Raw genomic sequence first — 16628 nt, forward strand, 5'->3', positions numbered from 1 at the left:
GTTTGATTCTTAGTAATAGAATCTAATTCAGCTTGCATTGCTGCCATGCAATGCACACTGTGTTGTGCATCCTCATAACATTCAGGCTCTTCATTATCAAAAGTACTTGCTGCCATAACAAACTCCATGGTATGTGCTGAATCATGCAAACGAGTTTGCCTTCTAGTATGACCAGCCATGGGTGCATCCAAAGGACTATCTTGCATACTCTGCAAATACCATCTAGGTAACTGTCTAGCTTCTTGATTGTGTGCAAGCTCTTGCTGAATTGCAGTTTCAGCATGATGCTGAATATTCTGATCAGCCAATGGCTGAATTTCTGCACTTTCCATAGGAGCAGCTGGCTGAACATTGGGTTCATTTTCTGAAGCTGCAGGTGAATCACCAAAAGTAATGGGCAGCAGCCCTTCAAAAACATCACGGGCAGCCTGATATGTGTCCAAACCAGCCAAGGATAATTCTCATTTTTCATCAAAAACAACATCCCTGCTGACAAAAATCTTCTTTGTAACGGGATCATAGAGTCTGTAGCCTTTGCTTTCATTGCTATATCCCATAAAAATGTACTTAACAGCCTTGTTGTCCAACTTTTTTCTAAGTACCTGTGGAATATGGGCATAGGCAAGACACCCAAAGGTACGAAAGTGACCAACAAAAGGTTTACGGCTGTTCCAAGCCTCAAAAGGTGTGATGGTCTTCAAGGCTTTGGTAGGGCATCTGTTCAAAATATGGCAAGCACACATGACTGCTTCCATCCAAAAACTATGAGGCAAGCTTTTTGCCTTCAACATACATCTGGCCATCTCCATGAGAGACCGATTCTTCCTCTTTGCTACCCCATCCTGCTGTGGAGTATAGGTAGTAGTATACTGATAGACTATGCCTTTCTGCTCCGAAAAGGAATTCAGCGTAGAGGACATGTATTCCCCCCTCGGTCCGAACGGAGAGTCTTAATCTTGCATCCAGATTGATTTTCAACAAGTGCACTGAAAGCCAAAAATGCATCATACACTTTTGACTTATTTTTCAAATAGTAGACCCAACGAAAACGTGTAAAGTCATCAATGAATGTCACAAAATAATAACAACCGCCCAATGACATGGTTTGCATAGGCCCACAAACATTTGAATGCACCAACTGCAATCTGGTTGTTGCTCTGAAAGCAACATCACGAGGAAATGAGAAACGATGCATTTTCCCTAAAATGCATCCCTCGCATAAGTGCTCAGGAGGTCTCTCCAAGAGAGGTAAGGCATCCAGCATCTGAGTACGTTGCAAAAGCATCAAGCTGCCAAAGTTTACATGCCCCAAACGAGCATGCCATAACTCCGCCTGTATCATAGCAGGAGTAAGAGTGGATGTCAAGTATGCTCTCTGATCTACTGAAAGAGCATCCAACTCATATAAACCATGACACAAAGATCCTGTCAAGACCAAAGTCATGCATTCTTTATCTTTAACCATGCAACGGTCATCATCAAATGTGACCTGCAAACCACAACGTGCCAAAGAAGAAATAGAAAGCAAATTCTTCTTGATTCCAGGCACAAACAAAGAATCCTGCAGGCGGAGAATAGAGCCATCAATGGCTGTGAGTTGAATCTCCCCAACACCACGAACAGGGTATGATGCATTATTGGCACACTGTACAGATTTCCCAACGGGAGGTGCACTAACTGAAGCAAACAAATCTATGCGAGATGTAATATGTCTAGAAGCACCATTGTCAAAGAACCAAGTGTCAGCATCCTCTGTAGAGCTAAGTGCTCTATCGGCCCAAGAGATGTCATAACTGCAAGTGTAAAAACAATAGTCCCTATCCACAACAAAGGACGCGGACTCACTAGCAGTGGAAGGAGTAGTAGAAACAGACATTCGTGACTCCTTCTTCTCTTTGGCAATGCGCTTCTTGCACTCAGTGATATAGTGGCCGGGCTTCTTACAATAATGACATTTTTCTTTTTTAGCTTGCGTCCCCCCTTGTGTTTCATTCTGCGATGTGCCCGAAGTGCCAAAACTCTGTGGAGCATTTTTCACCTTGCTGTTTTTGCCTTTCTGTCTTGTTCTTGCCACAAAAGCCTGCTCAGAGACTATAGCATCCACACCACTATTTTTCCTTGTTTGCTCCTCCTCTAGAAGCAAACTAACCAGCTGAATAAAAGTGAGTGGGTGCTCAACAATCCTCATGGTGAGGTTCAATGCAGTATGAAAAGACAAGTACGAAGGAGGTAAGGAATTCAAGGTGGTGGATATCAACTGTGCATCCGAAAAATACTCATCTACATTCATGAGCTGCTCCCTCAAGTCCTGAATCTTATTTAAGTGATCCTGCATAGATTCACCCTCATTCATCTTCAAAGTTTTCAACTCTTTCTTCAAGATAGAGATCCGAGTCTCATTCTTTCCTACAAACATATGCTCCAAAGTCATCCATGCATCTCGTGAAGAAGATGCTAAACGAATGTGAGGGATGATCGACCGCTGTGCCAGAGCAATCAGCGACAAGGCCTGTGCCTCACGTGTATCCCAAGCTTTTTGAGTTGCAGTTCTTGGAGGAAGTGGCTGAGGTGGAGCGGGCTGAGGTCCCTGTTGTCCACGTGCGCCATGGGGAGGAGGAGTAACGGGAGCTAGAACTCCCGGTCGAGTTTCCTCTCCACTAACATAATCTCATAAATTCTTGGCCACTAATATATTCTTCATCATGAATGACCATAGCGAATAATTGTTTCCGTCCAATCTGTCTTCCTTGGATACATACGTAAAGACATCACCTGCCTGATTTTCCATGATGACAAATTTCCAAAGACAAATGAGCAATGTCAAAGCAGTATGGACTGTAAATCTGCAAATTTCCAGAAATTGCAGCAAACACACTTCTGCAATTAATGTGCAAGGGTGTACTCTGTCAAAAATTGTCTCTTAATGCACGCTTCGCAAGGTGCAAATAGTGCTCAGCATACCTGTTATATTAAAATCCCCAAAATTTTTACCAAAATTTTTGTCAAAATAGTCTTTCTGTGACTGTAACAGCAGTTCATATGCAATTGTTCTCAAAATACACAAAAGCCCTTAAATTTTTGATGAACCAGTCCAAAAATTTGCATCAAATTTATTGCACACCTGTATCCTATGCTGTGCCTGCCGCGTATGAACCTCCTCTTCCAAAACTTTGTTCTGGTTGAAAATTAAAAATTTTTGTTAAAAAATACCTGACGTGGACTGCAGGTTGACGGTGCAGTGTCGTAGGTCGCTGTCAGAGCGGGCGCACGGGACGGTCTAGCAGACGTTGACGTTGACTGGGCGAGTTTGGTGACGTCTGCAACTGGCGGCGCAAAGTGATAGTCGGGCGGGCTGTCAGGCTGAGGGGCTGACGACTGACGTGGCGCTTGACGGCTGACGGCTGACGGCCCTGGCCGACTGACGAACTGGAGGCTGAAGACGAGCAGACTTGTGGCGACTGTGCGCTGGCGACTGGAGGCCACGACTGAATCTGCGTGCTGGCGGACGGACAGACGCAGAGATAGGTGGCGTGCCACAGGCAGGCGACCACAGGCAGGCTGCGCTTGGATACCACAGGCGGTGCTGGCGAGTAGTCGAGATGCAGATCGAGCTGCTGAACTGGTGACGAGCTACAGGTCTTGCCTGACAAGCAGGATTAGGCGGACGAGCTGCGCTATGGGCTGGAGTTGAAGGCCTGGAGCAGATCTAAGAACTGGCGGGGGCTGCAGACAGTGGGAGCTTCAGTCTGCAGTCTGCAGACCGCTCTGATACCAAATGTGAGATGGAAGAATCGAGGTGCAGCTGAGATTCAGTAGACAGTGTGAGAGTGAGAGACAGAGTGAAGCACGACACCCAAGAGAATTGACTGAAAGAGTGTAACCAGAAAGTACAAAGTACAACCCTTAAACCTTAGGGTTGTAGGGGGTGTTCACACCCGACACACACTAAGTGCCCATAAGTGTGTAACATAAGCACATAAGCACATACGACAATAAGACTATAAGTCTGGGGGAAAAAACCTCTCCTACCGAGAGTAAAAAATGCCCCAGTGTCCTACTGATCACCGACACTCCCATATGAGCGTAGGCGTAAGTGAGGCGTGAGTCAAATACCCAACATAGATGTGCTAGGCTATGATAGTGGCAATCAACTTCCATCTGTGTGTCACAGGGATGTGAAAATTTTGCTTGCTTTACTTAACATTTTGAGTAATTATTAATCAAATGTTTAAGTATGTGTTGCACATGTGAAGTGCAACTGAGATTATTTCTTTATTACGAGCCAAGGACGTGAGGAAATTAATGGATGTCAAAGGCAAAAGTTTGTCATAAGTATTTGGTGCTAGAAATTGACTTAAGATATTTTATTAGCCATAAGTGTTAGTTGGTGACACTAGGGATTCGGCATTTAATCGTACCTTATGCCAATCTCGGGGACTAAAGAAGACTTAGGAACATTTGAGAGATGAATTGGCCTAGCCAATTTAATTGTTGGTTGGTTAGACTAAATTTTTGGGCACTAAAATAATTATTAAATTAATTTTCAGAATTTTAAAGCTGAAAATCAATTTAATAATGCAGATAATGCTGGAAAATGGGATCGGAAATCTGCCGCTTGTCAAAACTTACCCATGCAAGTGGGAAAAACTTTTTTCAGGCTGAGGGGAATGAGAGAGGGTCATTCCAGCTTTGTGCACGTTGAGAGAGACAATAAGAAGGCTGCCATAGCTGCTAAAATAGTTGACAGGCAATATCCAGCTTAGCAAGAGACCCTTTGGGAGTTGGTGACATGCCATGAAGAGACTACAGTAGTAGATGACAATAGTTTGAGGGCATCTACTATTGTGGTCTCTTCCATCGAACTACTGTCATCATATTCGGTGTGTTCCATCAATGGAGACAGCTTTCATGGTTGTCTAGATAGGGCAATAGCTTTCTTGTGATGGAAGTCTGAATTTTCTTTTTTCAGTGTTCTCTCACATTCTCCAATTATTTCTGAGCCTTGCTCCGAAGATCTCAGCATTCTAATCCCAAAAGGCTGAGAACTTGTATTTTTCTCTGCTGTAAACCCAACAGAAATTAGGGTTTGACATTAACCTTTGGAAGTGTGCAAGAAGAAGGAAGCCTCAAGACTTGAATTTTTAGGGCTGAGAATTAATTCTTAGCAAGATTCAAGTGAGGGACCAGCCAACCTTCGAAGTTGGTGCAACTTTTATTTCCCAAGGAGTGGGTGAAGGGCAATTGCCCGAGCAAATGAAGGGGCAAATCAATTTGAAGACCTTCTAGTCATTGTTAACAACAAGGGGCTTTTGGATTGCGAATGGGGATTGAAGGAATCCCATTGTGTTTGAATTTACTTGCAATTAAATGTAACGACCAATTTTGGGGCCAACATGGTGTCCAATGTCCAAGATTGATTGGTAAATGTTTGTGTTTCAGCATTTTATTCATTATTGCTTGCTGTAATTAAGTTAAAATCTTGTTATTATCACCCCTCCTCGACGGGAGGCTGGTTTCACTGTGACAATGTCTTTGGGTCCATTGCGCTTGCGAGTAATTAACAATGGGGATCTTGCTCAGATGGTGTCCAATGATGAGAAAAGAGAGGCTCTATTGAACATTCTCATAGCTACATGCTCCATCTTTTTTCGGGGCCCAAACTATACCCCTTGGGCCACCACTAGGGTTTTTGCTTTTGTTGTGGAATATCATCTTGAGGGATCTCCTCCATACCTCTTGGGCTGTAGGGTAGTCCCATGGGCACTGTCTTTGTGGCTCCTTTGGCTTGTCGCATCTCGCACATGCCACTAGGTCCGTGTTGTATCCAAGCCAAGTGCCAACAACTAAGCTTTTGCTAGCTACAAGCCATAGCAAGAGAGAGATGTTCCTAGGCCTAAAGCTGTCATGTAGCCTCCTCCAAAAGTCATATAAGAATGGGTCTGAGGTGCCCTCTTTGTGCTGGTTTGGGTGGTTGTTGATTGTGCTCTGATCCTACTTATTTGAATCATCCTCCCTAGTGTAGAAGTAGGCCATGCTGTATGGCTTGTCAAGAAATGAATCCCTCCACACCGCCTCTCTTGAGTCCCACTATAATCTCTGAAGAGGCCTCCTCTGATGAGCCTAAAATCTCCATACATCTATCAGGCAGGTGATTGGGCTTGGGTTGATGTATCAATAGCATGCCAATACTTTGATCCTCTATTTGAAGCATCCAGTAAACACTGTCTGGTCTAAGTCCTTTTTTGGAGGCAGCCATTTTGTGCAACCATAACAGTGAATGCCATGTCTTTGCTCAAACAAGAATTGATGTACCACATGGTTGCAAGAAGAACTTGGTTGGCAACCACTGCTCTCCTTGCTAGTGAGTCTTGCCCAGCTCCAATAAAGAAGTTTCCGTTTGATGCTTAAGAGAGGTGTGGATTGTTGCTTTAAGCTAATCTCAATCCCCACATGGCATCCTAGATGTCTCACCATGGTCTCATGGGAAACCCATGTGAAATCCTCATGTGATTGTCACTGCAGCTGCCTAGTGTTGCATATCTGAATACTGAATCTGTCTCCTCTCGGTGATAACCTAGCTATGTCCTGAAGAATAACGAGCCACAATTGCCTTGAACCATGGCTCTGGAAATCTGTTCCTCAGCATCGTGCTCTCTACGAGCTCCCAGTCCACACAACCATATGCCTTCTCAAAGTCAAGAAGGTTTCCGATAATGTCTTGGTTCATGGGTCGAGAGAGAGTGGTGGAATTCCAGATAGTGAAGATGTTGTCCAAGATGGTAGCTACGCTCTGGGACAAACTTATCTGGGTGGGGTGGATAATATTTGACATCAATGGGGCTGATTTGAGACTAATTGCCTTGGCAAGGATCTTATAGGCAGTTGCAAGCAAAGTGACTGGTCTCCACTGCTGAAAAGCTGAGATGAGGCCTCCACTGGTAAGATCCTTCTAGCTCAAGAAGGACTTATCCAATCCATCTTCTTCTGGACACTTGTCTGAGGGAAGTTGCAGAAGTGCCTTGTCCAGTTCCTCCTCTGTAAAATGGGCCATTAGATATCTGCTCATCCTGTCTGTGACCATGCTCTTGGTGCTCTGCCATAGTGTCTCCCTATGTCTTATAGCTGGGGGGATTTACTGGTGGATCCTAGAAAAGCTATGTTGTATTGTGAGCCTCCTGTCCTGCCTCCAAAGGGCCCTGTACCTGCCTGCCCACCATCCCTCATGACAGGCCTTGTATTCATGTGATGTTGAGTTTGAACTTTATTTATGCTGTGGAGCCCTTGCACTTCTTAATGTTTTCAAAGTAATATAACTAGCCACACCTTATTTTGTAAAAAAGAAAAAAGCAACACAAATTCACCCAAGGGAATTTATATAGAATAGAACATCTTTTGGGGTGTTAGCTTTCCCATAGGATCATAATTTTATACACCTTCTATTAGTGGAGGCTAAGCTTGCCAGAGCTGCAGCAATTGAAAATGCAAATAGGAGAAACCTTAGTGTATATTTCCATCGTCTTAAGGTTGCCAGAGCTGCAGCAATGTAAGTTGCATATAGGTGAAAGCTCAAATTGTTTTACAAATTCATCAATATCTTTATGCTGATCTTATAAGCTCGAATGATCCAACCTTTGTTTGTTTAGGCTGAGGTCTACTTTCTAGTTGTTGACATACTTGCTACTCATGAAGACCTTCTGGATGTTCAAGCACCCTGAAGCAGAAGCAAACCAGCTAGTTATACCTGTTACACCTTTGAAAATCAAGTCAAGTCAGGCACTCTTTCATGCCACCTAGCTGGTCACCCCAGCATGAGCATTTCTGCTTGTGCTGGGCTTGGCAGGGCTTAGTTTCTGTAAACCATATCTCACCTCTCTTAAGTTAAGTTTGGAGCTCAATAGTCTGGGTGTTCAAATGATGAAGCAGTTTCTAATGCTGAAATATTAACAAATTGCATAAACATTTAAAGTCTTACTTTAGGGTCTACAATATGCTATCAGATGTGCTGAGACCGTGGTTTGCTTGTTTGGCATTCAGGGGGTCAAGAAGAATGTGTTAGAGGTTCTGGCAGATCGTCCAGTTACAATTCATCTTCAGGGCATGGTGAGTTATTTTATCTTTTAAACAGCATCTGCCTTTATGATACGATTATTGTCAGACTTCATGTGGGATCCAAGTCTAGATGGATCTGGGTCTTGAAACAACTACATAAAATATGATGTCTAGCAGTTTTCAGAAGGAATGTATATGACTGATAAAAAAGTGATCCAACTTTCAGTGATTGCCACATTATGTGTAGGATGGTTACCTTTAGAAATGAGGCAAGAAACCTTCTGCTTCTTCCACTCTTGCTTTGCATGTCAGCTTTTAAGTAACCTGATGCTGAACCCTCCATGTTCAACTCATTCCTCACCTTAGTTCGGACTGTGCTTGATTTGTTTATAGTAATTACAATTGTAGTTAAAGTCAAAGAATCCCTCAACCCTAAGACCAGTGTGGCCACATATCTCAGGACCTCTGGTTTGCAACATATACTGGGGTTGGGGTTCTCAATATGGCTTAAGCTGAAATCCCTTTATTTCCATTTTCATAACCTTACCTAGATTGTGTCTGGTTGGTGTTGTGAAAAGCGGGAAAGTGTGTGTGTTTGCTCAAAGTGGGACTTTCTGGGATGATTTTGGAAGCTTAAGTTCTGGATCTTTGACAAATAGTTGAGTGTTGGCTATTGCTTTTAGTGGGTGTTTGCTAGGCTGTGTCTAGGCAGCTGCATTTCTGGCCGACTTGCCTGGTCTTTGTGGCCACCTGTATATGCATGTAACAAATCAATAATTGTAGTATTAGTAGCTTCAGTTTGATCAAGAGTTTTAGGATGAAATGCACTTCTGATATCAATTTTAGTACCCAAATTAGCAAATAAGGTAACCCAAAATTTACCACAAAAACAAGAATCATGATCCAAAATAAAAACTCTAGGTAAACCATGACATACCAAAATGGTTTTATGGCAAATAACATAAAAGAGAATAAAATTGGGGGAAAAAACCTCTCGTAAGAAGAGTAAAAGTGCCCCAGTGTCCTATCGAGGATCACCGATACTCCTCTGTGAGTGTAGGCATGAGTCAAACCTAACAAACCCCCTTGGAGTGAAGAATGATCAATATACAAGGGCCACTCCACCCAAGGAGATCAAATTTAAAGCATTGCGGAATGCTTCAAATTTGTCATGAGGAAGAGCTTTGGTGAAGATATCTGTCACATTAGTGGTGCTAATACATTAGACAAGGCTGATATCACTTGCATGTAGCCTCTCTCTGACAAAGTGATAGTGGATCTCTGCGTGTTTTGTGGATGCATGAAATACTAGGTTTCGTGCCACGGCAATGGCACTCTGATTATCAGTAAACAAAGGAGTAGGCTCTTGAGAGATACATCTAAATCGGCCAACAAATGTCTTAGCCATACACATTGAATTGTGGTAGTGAAAGCTGGCTTGTATTTAGCTTCACATGACGATGTGGCAACAATGGATTGTTTCTTGCTAAGCCAAGAGATGCAAGATGTACCAAGAAAGAAACAATTACTACTCCTAGAGTGACGTGAATCAAAATCACTAGCCCAATATGCATCATTGTAAGCATGTAGTTGCAGTGGTTCCCCTTGGCATATATTAATCCAAGAGTCCTAGTATCCTGCAAGTAACGAAAAACACACTTGATAGCTTGCCAATGTGACATGCGTGGTTGGTGCATATATTTACTCACAGCTGAGACTGCAAATTGAATATCCGGCATTATGTTGCATAAGTAAGTGAGACATCCAACTGCTAGAGCATACATATGGATGCCAAACAAATCACTGTTGTCATGCAAGGACAGCTTGAGTCTAGTTTCCATTGGTGTACAAACTGGCTTGCAATCTTGTGAGCCAAACCTCTCAAGGGGTCTACCAATGTATCTACACTGTGACAATTCAATGCCTCTAGCATTATGAATGAATTGAATATCCAAATAATAGTGCAAAGGCCCCAAATCTGACATCTCAAAAGTTTGCTGCAAATTTTGTTTGAATGCTGAAATCTGATTAGTAGGTGTCTTTGTAAGCTAAAGATCATCAACATAAAGACATATGACCAGCAAGGATCCCCCCTCTTTACATACGTAAAGTGTAGACTCTAATGAGCTGTTTATGAACCCTTGGCTAAGTAAAAAGGCATCAATCTTTGCATACTAAGCTCGGGGAGCTTGCTTCAAACGATACAAAGCCTTTTTCAGCTTGCACACCAAGTGTTCGGATCCCACAACTGCAAAATCAATGGGCTGCTGTACATACACTTCTTCTTGAAGTTTCCCATATAAAAATGTAGTCTTTATATCAAGCTGGTGTATAGTCCATCCATAATGGTCAGCCAAAGCAACCATAGACCGAATGGTAGTCACGTGGGATGTAGGAGCATATGTCTCCTATAGTCAATGCCTTTCTTTTGTTTGTAGCCTTTAGCCACAAGCCTTGGCCTTATATTTGTCAATGGATCCATCTCCATTCCTTTTCAGCTTATAGACCCACTTTGTACGAATGGCTTTCTTCCCAACAGGCAAGGACACTAAATCCCATGTTTGATTCTTTATGATAGAATCAAACTCAGCTTGCATTGTTGCCATCCAATTCACACTATGTTGTGCATCCTCAAAACATTCAGGCTCTTCATCATCAAGTGTATCTGCTGTCGTAACAAACTCCATTGTATGTGCACTATCGTGTATATGAGCTAGCCTTCTAGTACGAACAGTAATAGGAGCATCCAAATGACTATCTTTCATGTTCTGCAAATATCACCTAGGCATTTGACTAGCCTCTTGAATGTGTACAAGCTCTTGCTGAACATCAAATTCAGCATCTTGCTGAATATTCAGATCAGCCATAAGCTGATTTTCTGCATTACCTAATGGAGCAACTAGCTGAACATTAAGTTCACTTGTTGAAGCTCCAGCTGTATCACCAAAAGAAATGGGCAGCAGCCCTGCAAATACATAATTGGCAGCTTGATATGTATCAAAACCAGCAAGTGATAATTCTGATTTTTCATAAAAAACCACATCCGTACTGATGAATACCTTCTTCGAGATAAGATCATGTAATCTATATCCTTTGCTCTTTCCGCTATACCCCACAAAAATGTATTTAATGCCTTGTTATCCAACTTCTTTCTTAGTACCTTGGGAATGTGTGCATATGCAAGATATCCAAAAGTGCGAAAATGTCCAATAGAAGGTTGGCTATTCCAAGCTGGAAAAGGCGTGACATTCTTTAATGCCTTGGTAGGGCACTTGTTCAAAACACGGCAAGCACACATAACTGGTTCCATCCAAAAACTACGTGGCAAATTCTTTGCTTTCAGCATACATCTGGCCATCTCAATGAGTGACCGATTCTTCCTCTGTGCAATCCCATTCCGCTATGGAATATAAGCAGTAGTGTATTGATGGACAATGCCTTTCTGCTTCAAAAAATTATTCAGCATAGAAGACATGTATTCCTCCCCTTGGTCTGAACGGAGAGTCTTAATCCTGCAGCTAGATTGATTTTCAGCAAGTGCTACAAAAGCAAAAAATGCATCATACACCTCTGACTTTTTTACCAAAGAGTAGATCCAACAAAAACGAGTAAAGTCATCAATGAGAGTGACAAAATAGTAAGAGCTACTCGATGATTTTGTCTGCATAGGGCCACATATATGCGAATGTACAATCAGTAATTTGGTAGTTGCTCTAAAAACATCATCATGAGAAAACGAAAAGCGATACATTGTTTCCAAAATACAGCCTCTTGGTAGATTCTGCTCGATTCAGCTAGGACCTTTGCAACCTCCTCTGCGATCTGATCCCTCTTGCCCCATTCCCTAGTCCAAAGCTGCTCTATCTGTCTCGTCACCTTCTCCCTCCTATAGATCAAGTCGTCAGGGATTCGACATGATCGTGTGTCTAGGGAAGATGTTGGGGGGTCTAGTGTTAGGAGAACCGGGCAGTGATTGGACAATGTGGTGCCCGCCAACTGCCCTATGTGGCCTCCACAGGAGCCTCCCCATTGCCCCATATAAAATTTGTCCAACTGCTCTAGTCGGGCTCCACCTAGACGCCTGTATGCCCAGGAGAAGTCCAACGACCTCTCTCTCTTGTGAAAGGCAGGGTCTCTCGAGGCATCACGTGCACCTACTGCCAGTAGAAATACCTCCCATGCCTCCTGTTCCTCCCCGGCCATGCCCTCGTAGTTTCTGCCCCTGTCGTGTTGGCCCTCCAACGCCTCCAGGTTGTTGAAGTCTCCTCCAATGATCCAGGAATCCACCTCTAGGAGTCCCTCCGCAATCTCCACCCAGAACTTGCTGCGTGCCCTAACCTCCGTAGGGGCATAGACATTGAGGACTCCCAGGCACGAGCCCCCAATGTCCAATTTGATCCATAAAACCCTCCTTGCGACTATCGTCCCGTGGTCTCGTACACAGGCGGTGAGACTCGGGCCGATAGAGGTGCATATGCTTCCACTCTTGCCGTCGGCACCTACGGCGTGCTCCTAGTAAGTGCGGGAGCTGCCCGGGAGTACCTTTCCTACTCGCTGGGCCTGGATGGGCGTGAGCTTGTGCTCCTGTAGAAGTAGGATCAATCCGTTCAGCCAAGGTAGGCTGCAGCTCTTGCCGAACAATCAAATTCCTAAAACCAGGTGCCCCATTGTAGTGGAGACTGTTCACATTCCATGAAGCGAGGTGTAAGCTCATGGGGAAACCTGTGACTGACCAAATAGGCATCTATTCGGTGTGGAAGCTGTTGATGAGGAGGAGAAACTATGAGGCATGCAAGTGCGCTTTGCTGCAGGTCTGGATGGAGAACTCCACTCCCCCATGGTGGCCCTCAGCCGGACCATAGGGGTGATAGATGCTTCAAGTTGTACTATCAATGCGTCAATCAGCCATGCTGAGAGTTGTGACTTTGTGCACTGGTAAAAACGGGCCACTTGTGCCAGGGGCCACTTGATCACATCTTGCGGAGCTTTCCATTGTGGAGGGGCTAAAAAAATGATGCTTAAATGCAGGACCTCAGCACCAGCCTACTAGTTAATGTCCATCATGCAGCCAGGCCATTGCTGCGCGAACAGTGCTAGTCCTTCATCTCCCATCCACTGGGAGATGTGGTCCTCCACCTGACTCTTTAACTCCTCCTCTATCTGTGTCGTCGTGAAAACCCCTGAGTGGAAGGACTGAAAGAAGAAGGCGTAGTTTGGTCCATCTGGTGGTGCTAGTAGATGGACCTTGCCCCTCCTTGACTTGCGAACCATGAAGATCCCCACCTCTAGAGGTAGTGGGATTTCTATGCGCTCCGCAACTCTCAGGTAGGACCATGGGCCAGTGCGGAAGAACACCTGTGGCAATAGTTGTGCTGTCTCGGAAACATGTGAATAGCAGTAGGGGCAGATGAGCTGGTGGTTGTATGGGAGGGGGAGAACTGCTGGTGCGAGGAGAGTGTAGGTGTATGGGGCTCATCACCTCTTGTGAGAGGGGGGGAGGGGTGGGTTTTTGGGGGGATCACCAGAATCGGGGGTGGATCCGGGGGGGGGGGGAGAATGCTCTCTAGGGGAGGTGGTGGGGGTGAAAAAGATTGAGGAGTGGTGGGATGGGCGGAGGTGCATGGCGGGTTGGGGGGGACTGGTGGCCCTGGAAGGGGGGGCATGGGCTCGGGTCAGTGGGGTGAGCATGGGAGGTGGGGAGGGTGGCTGTGGGGGGTGTGGGCTCTCCGGTGCGGTAGTCTATGGTACGGGCGGTGGACGTGGGGGGCTGTGGCCCTCTCGAGTGGGGCAGGCAGGGAGGGCCTGCGGAGTGCTCTGCCGAGGGGGTGTTGCTCGCCCTCCTACGCCGTGCTGACAAGGTTGTGTCTGCGGAGCTGGCTGCGGCCCTCCCTGCCGTCTCCCTCTCTGTCATCTCTGGACCTGTGTGAAGTTGTCAGCATCCACCTGTGGGCTTGTCGATGGAGCCGGCTTGGCTCCGAAGCGCGTACAGTCAACTGCTTGATGCCCAAAGTCATGGCAGCGTAGGCATTGCCTTGGTTGCCCGGTCACAATGACCTGTTGCCTAAAAGAGTGACCTCCAGCCTCTATCTCTAGGGACTTGGGTATACTCTTTGTATCTTTCACGGCTACCCGTACCTTGGGGACTCTTGCAGCTGTCATAGCATCCGCGAAGGAGGCACGGAGAATTGTGCGGAAGAGCCGATCAAAGTCCTCCACTAACTGGCGGTACTCTACCGTGAGTCCGGGAAAAAGTAAAGTGACAGGGTGTGGGAGAAAACTGTTGTGGAGCTCAAATGACTCCACTATAAAGCCGTTGTAGTAGGGGACCATGTGAATGACCCCTTTAGTGGAGGCATAGGGCGAGCTCTCCACTAACTCCCGAATTGCGACTGCGGAGGTGAGACGCACCATGAAGATCCCACAGCCCATGAGGACAGCCTCTTTGTCTGCGCTGTGCCAATGTGCAGCGTTGGGCGGAGCCAGTCGCGAAGCTGGGCCCTGCCTAGAGAGTGACCTACTACCTGGCCGAAAATCGCTGTTTCTTTAAGCTCCAGCTCAGTGGGATGGACAGCCAAGAGCTATTCCTCAGAGAGGACAACACGCAAGGTGTTTGATTGGGGGGCACTCGCAGAATGCAGCGGCATTTGATCAGAGGCTTCCATTGTGCTTCCCTACTGAGAACCTACCAAACACACTGTTGTACTGCTGGGAGGGGGGAGTTGCTACAAATGGAGGGAGCAACCGGGAGGAGGGGGCGAGGGTGATGGCAAGGGGGGGGGGGGGTTGGATTCTGTTTCTTATTGATGCCAGTAGAGGCGTCAGACGCCACGGATGACGGCGTGGGAGGCGTGTAGGCAGGTGGCCGCAGGGTTGAAGAACAGGAGATCATGCAGGAGAGGTCAATGGTGCACAGGGTGGGGAGGGGTAGGGTCCACAGGGTGGGGGGCGCAAGCATAGTGTGGTGGCGGGGTCGCAGGGAGGGGGGGGGGAGATCCACAGGGCAACCGAGTGGGGGGGGGGGGGGGGGGGCACAAGCAAAGCGTGGTTGCGGGGGCGCAAGGCCGGGGGAGCGCAAGCGTAGCGTGATGCGATGGCGAGGCAGGTGAGGCGTGATGGCGCAGCGTTGACGACGAACAGGGGGGCCAGCGCGATAGTGAGGAGGCGGCGCAGTTCACGGGGCACGGGGGCGAGGACAGTGGCACGCTAGTCGGGAGCTTATTAACTTCTTTGTAAAGATGACCAGCTTTAGGTTACAACATTATCCGTCAAAGGTGACTTGCAAACCATGCTTTGCCAAATAAGAAATAGACAACCAATTCTTCTTTATGCTTGGCACAAATAATGCATCCTTCAAACGGAGAATAGTGCCATCAATGGCAGTCAACACAATCTTCCCAATACCTCTAACAGGGTATGATGCATTGTTGACACATTGCACAGACTTACCAACAAGAGCTACAATCCCGACGGGATGTGATGTGCCTAGAAGCACCACTGTCAAAGAACCATGTGCTTGCATCCTCAATAGAGCTAAATGCTCTATCAGCCCAAGAAGAGTCAGAAGTGCATGTGTAGAAACAATAGTCACGGTGTGTAACAGAAGACGTGGACTTAGTAGGAGTAGAAGGTGTATCAAAAATAGACATCCGTGACTCCTTCTCCTTGGCTATATGCTTCCTACATTTTGTGATGTAGTGACCAGGCTTCTTGCAATAGTGGCATTTGCCCTTCTTGGCTTGTGTGTCCCTTGTCTCTTGCTGCTCTGTGAAGTACTTGGAGTCCCAGAGCTCTGTGGAGTATTTTTAGCTTGGCTGCCCTTGCTCTTCTGGCTTGCCATAAAAGCTTGCTCAGGGGCTATAACATCCACCCCATTGTTCTTTCTTCTTTGCTCTTTCTCTAAGAGCAAACTGACCAATTGAAGGAAAGTAAGTGGTTGTGGGGAAATCCTCATGGTGAGGTTCAAGGCCGTATGAAAGGCCAAATATGAGGTTAACAATGAATTCATAGTTGTAGAGATCAACTATGCATTTGAGTAATACTCATCTACATTTATAAGCTACTCATGCAAGTCTTGAATTTTATGTTGGGTATTTGACTCATGCCTCACTTACGTCTACGCTCATATGGGAGTGTCGGTGATCAGTAGGACACTGGGGCACTTTTTACTCTCGGTAGGAGAGGTTTTTTCCCCCAGACTTATAGTCTTATTGTCGTATGTGCTTATGCGCTTATGTTACACACTTATGGGCACTTGGTGTGTGTCGGGTGTGAACACCCCCTACAACCCTAAGTTAAGGGTTGTACTTTGTACTTTCTGGATACACTTTTTCAGTCTATTCTCTTGGGGGTCGTGCTTCACTTTGTCTCTCACTCTCACACTGTCTACTGAATCTCAGCTCCACCTCGATCCTTCAATCTCACATTTGGTATCAGAGCAGTGAGCAGTCTGCAGACTGAAGCTCCCACTGTCTGCAGCCCCCGTCAGTTTCGCCCTGTACTTGCGTGCTTCAACTGCACCTGCAGGAGCCGCCATCTTAGCCAAGCGTGTCCTCAGCCCTGCGTCTGCTCAGCATGCACAG

General features: G+C 45.9%; 1 protein-coding gene across 3 annotated transcripts in view; it reads left to right on the forward strand.

Moving 5' to 3' along the window:
• LOC148011397 (uncharacterized) overlaps nucleotides 1–16628 on the forward strand; it is a 138947-nt gene that overhangs the window by 90737 nt on the left and 31582 nt on the right. For all 3 annotated transcript variants that reach the window (XM_087670527.1, XM_087670529.1, XM_087670528.1), the window contains exon 10: nucleotides 8035–8100. In XM_087670527.1, the coding sequence (XP_087526653.1) occupies nucleotides 8035–8100 (66 nt within the window). The remainder of the gene's footprint in view (nucleotides 1–8034; nucleotides 8101–16628) is intronic.

Source organism: Lygodium microphyllum, chromosome 28, assembly GCF_053477565.2.
Source record: "Lygodium microphyllum isolate KBCC chromosome 28, Lygodium_microphyllum_v1.1.10, whole genome shotgun sequence".
In the NCBI taxonomy this organism is placed as follows: Eukaryota; Viridiplantae; Streptophyta; class Polypodiopsida; order Schizaeales; family Lygodiaceae; genus Lygodium; species Lygodium microphyllum.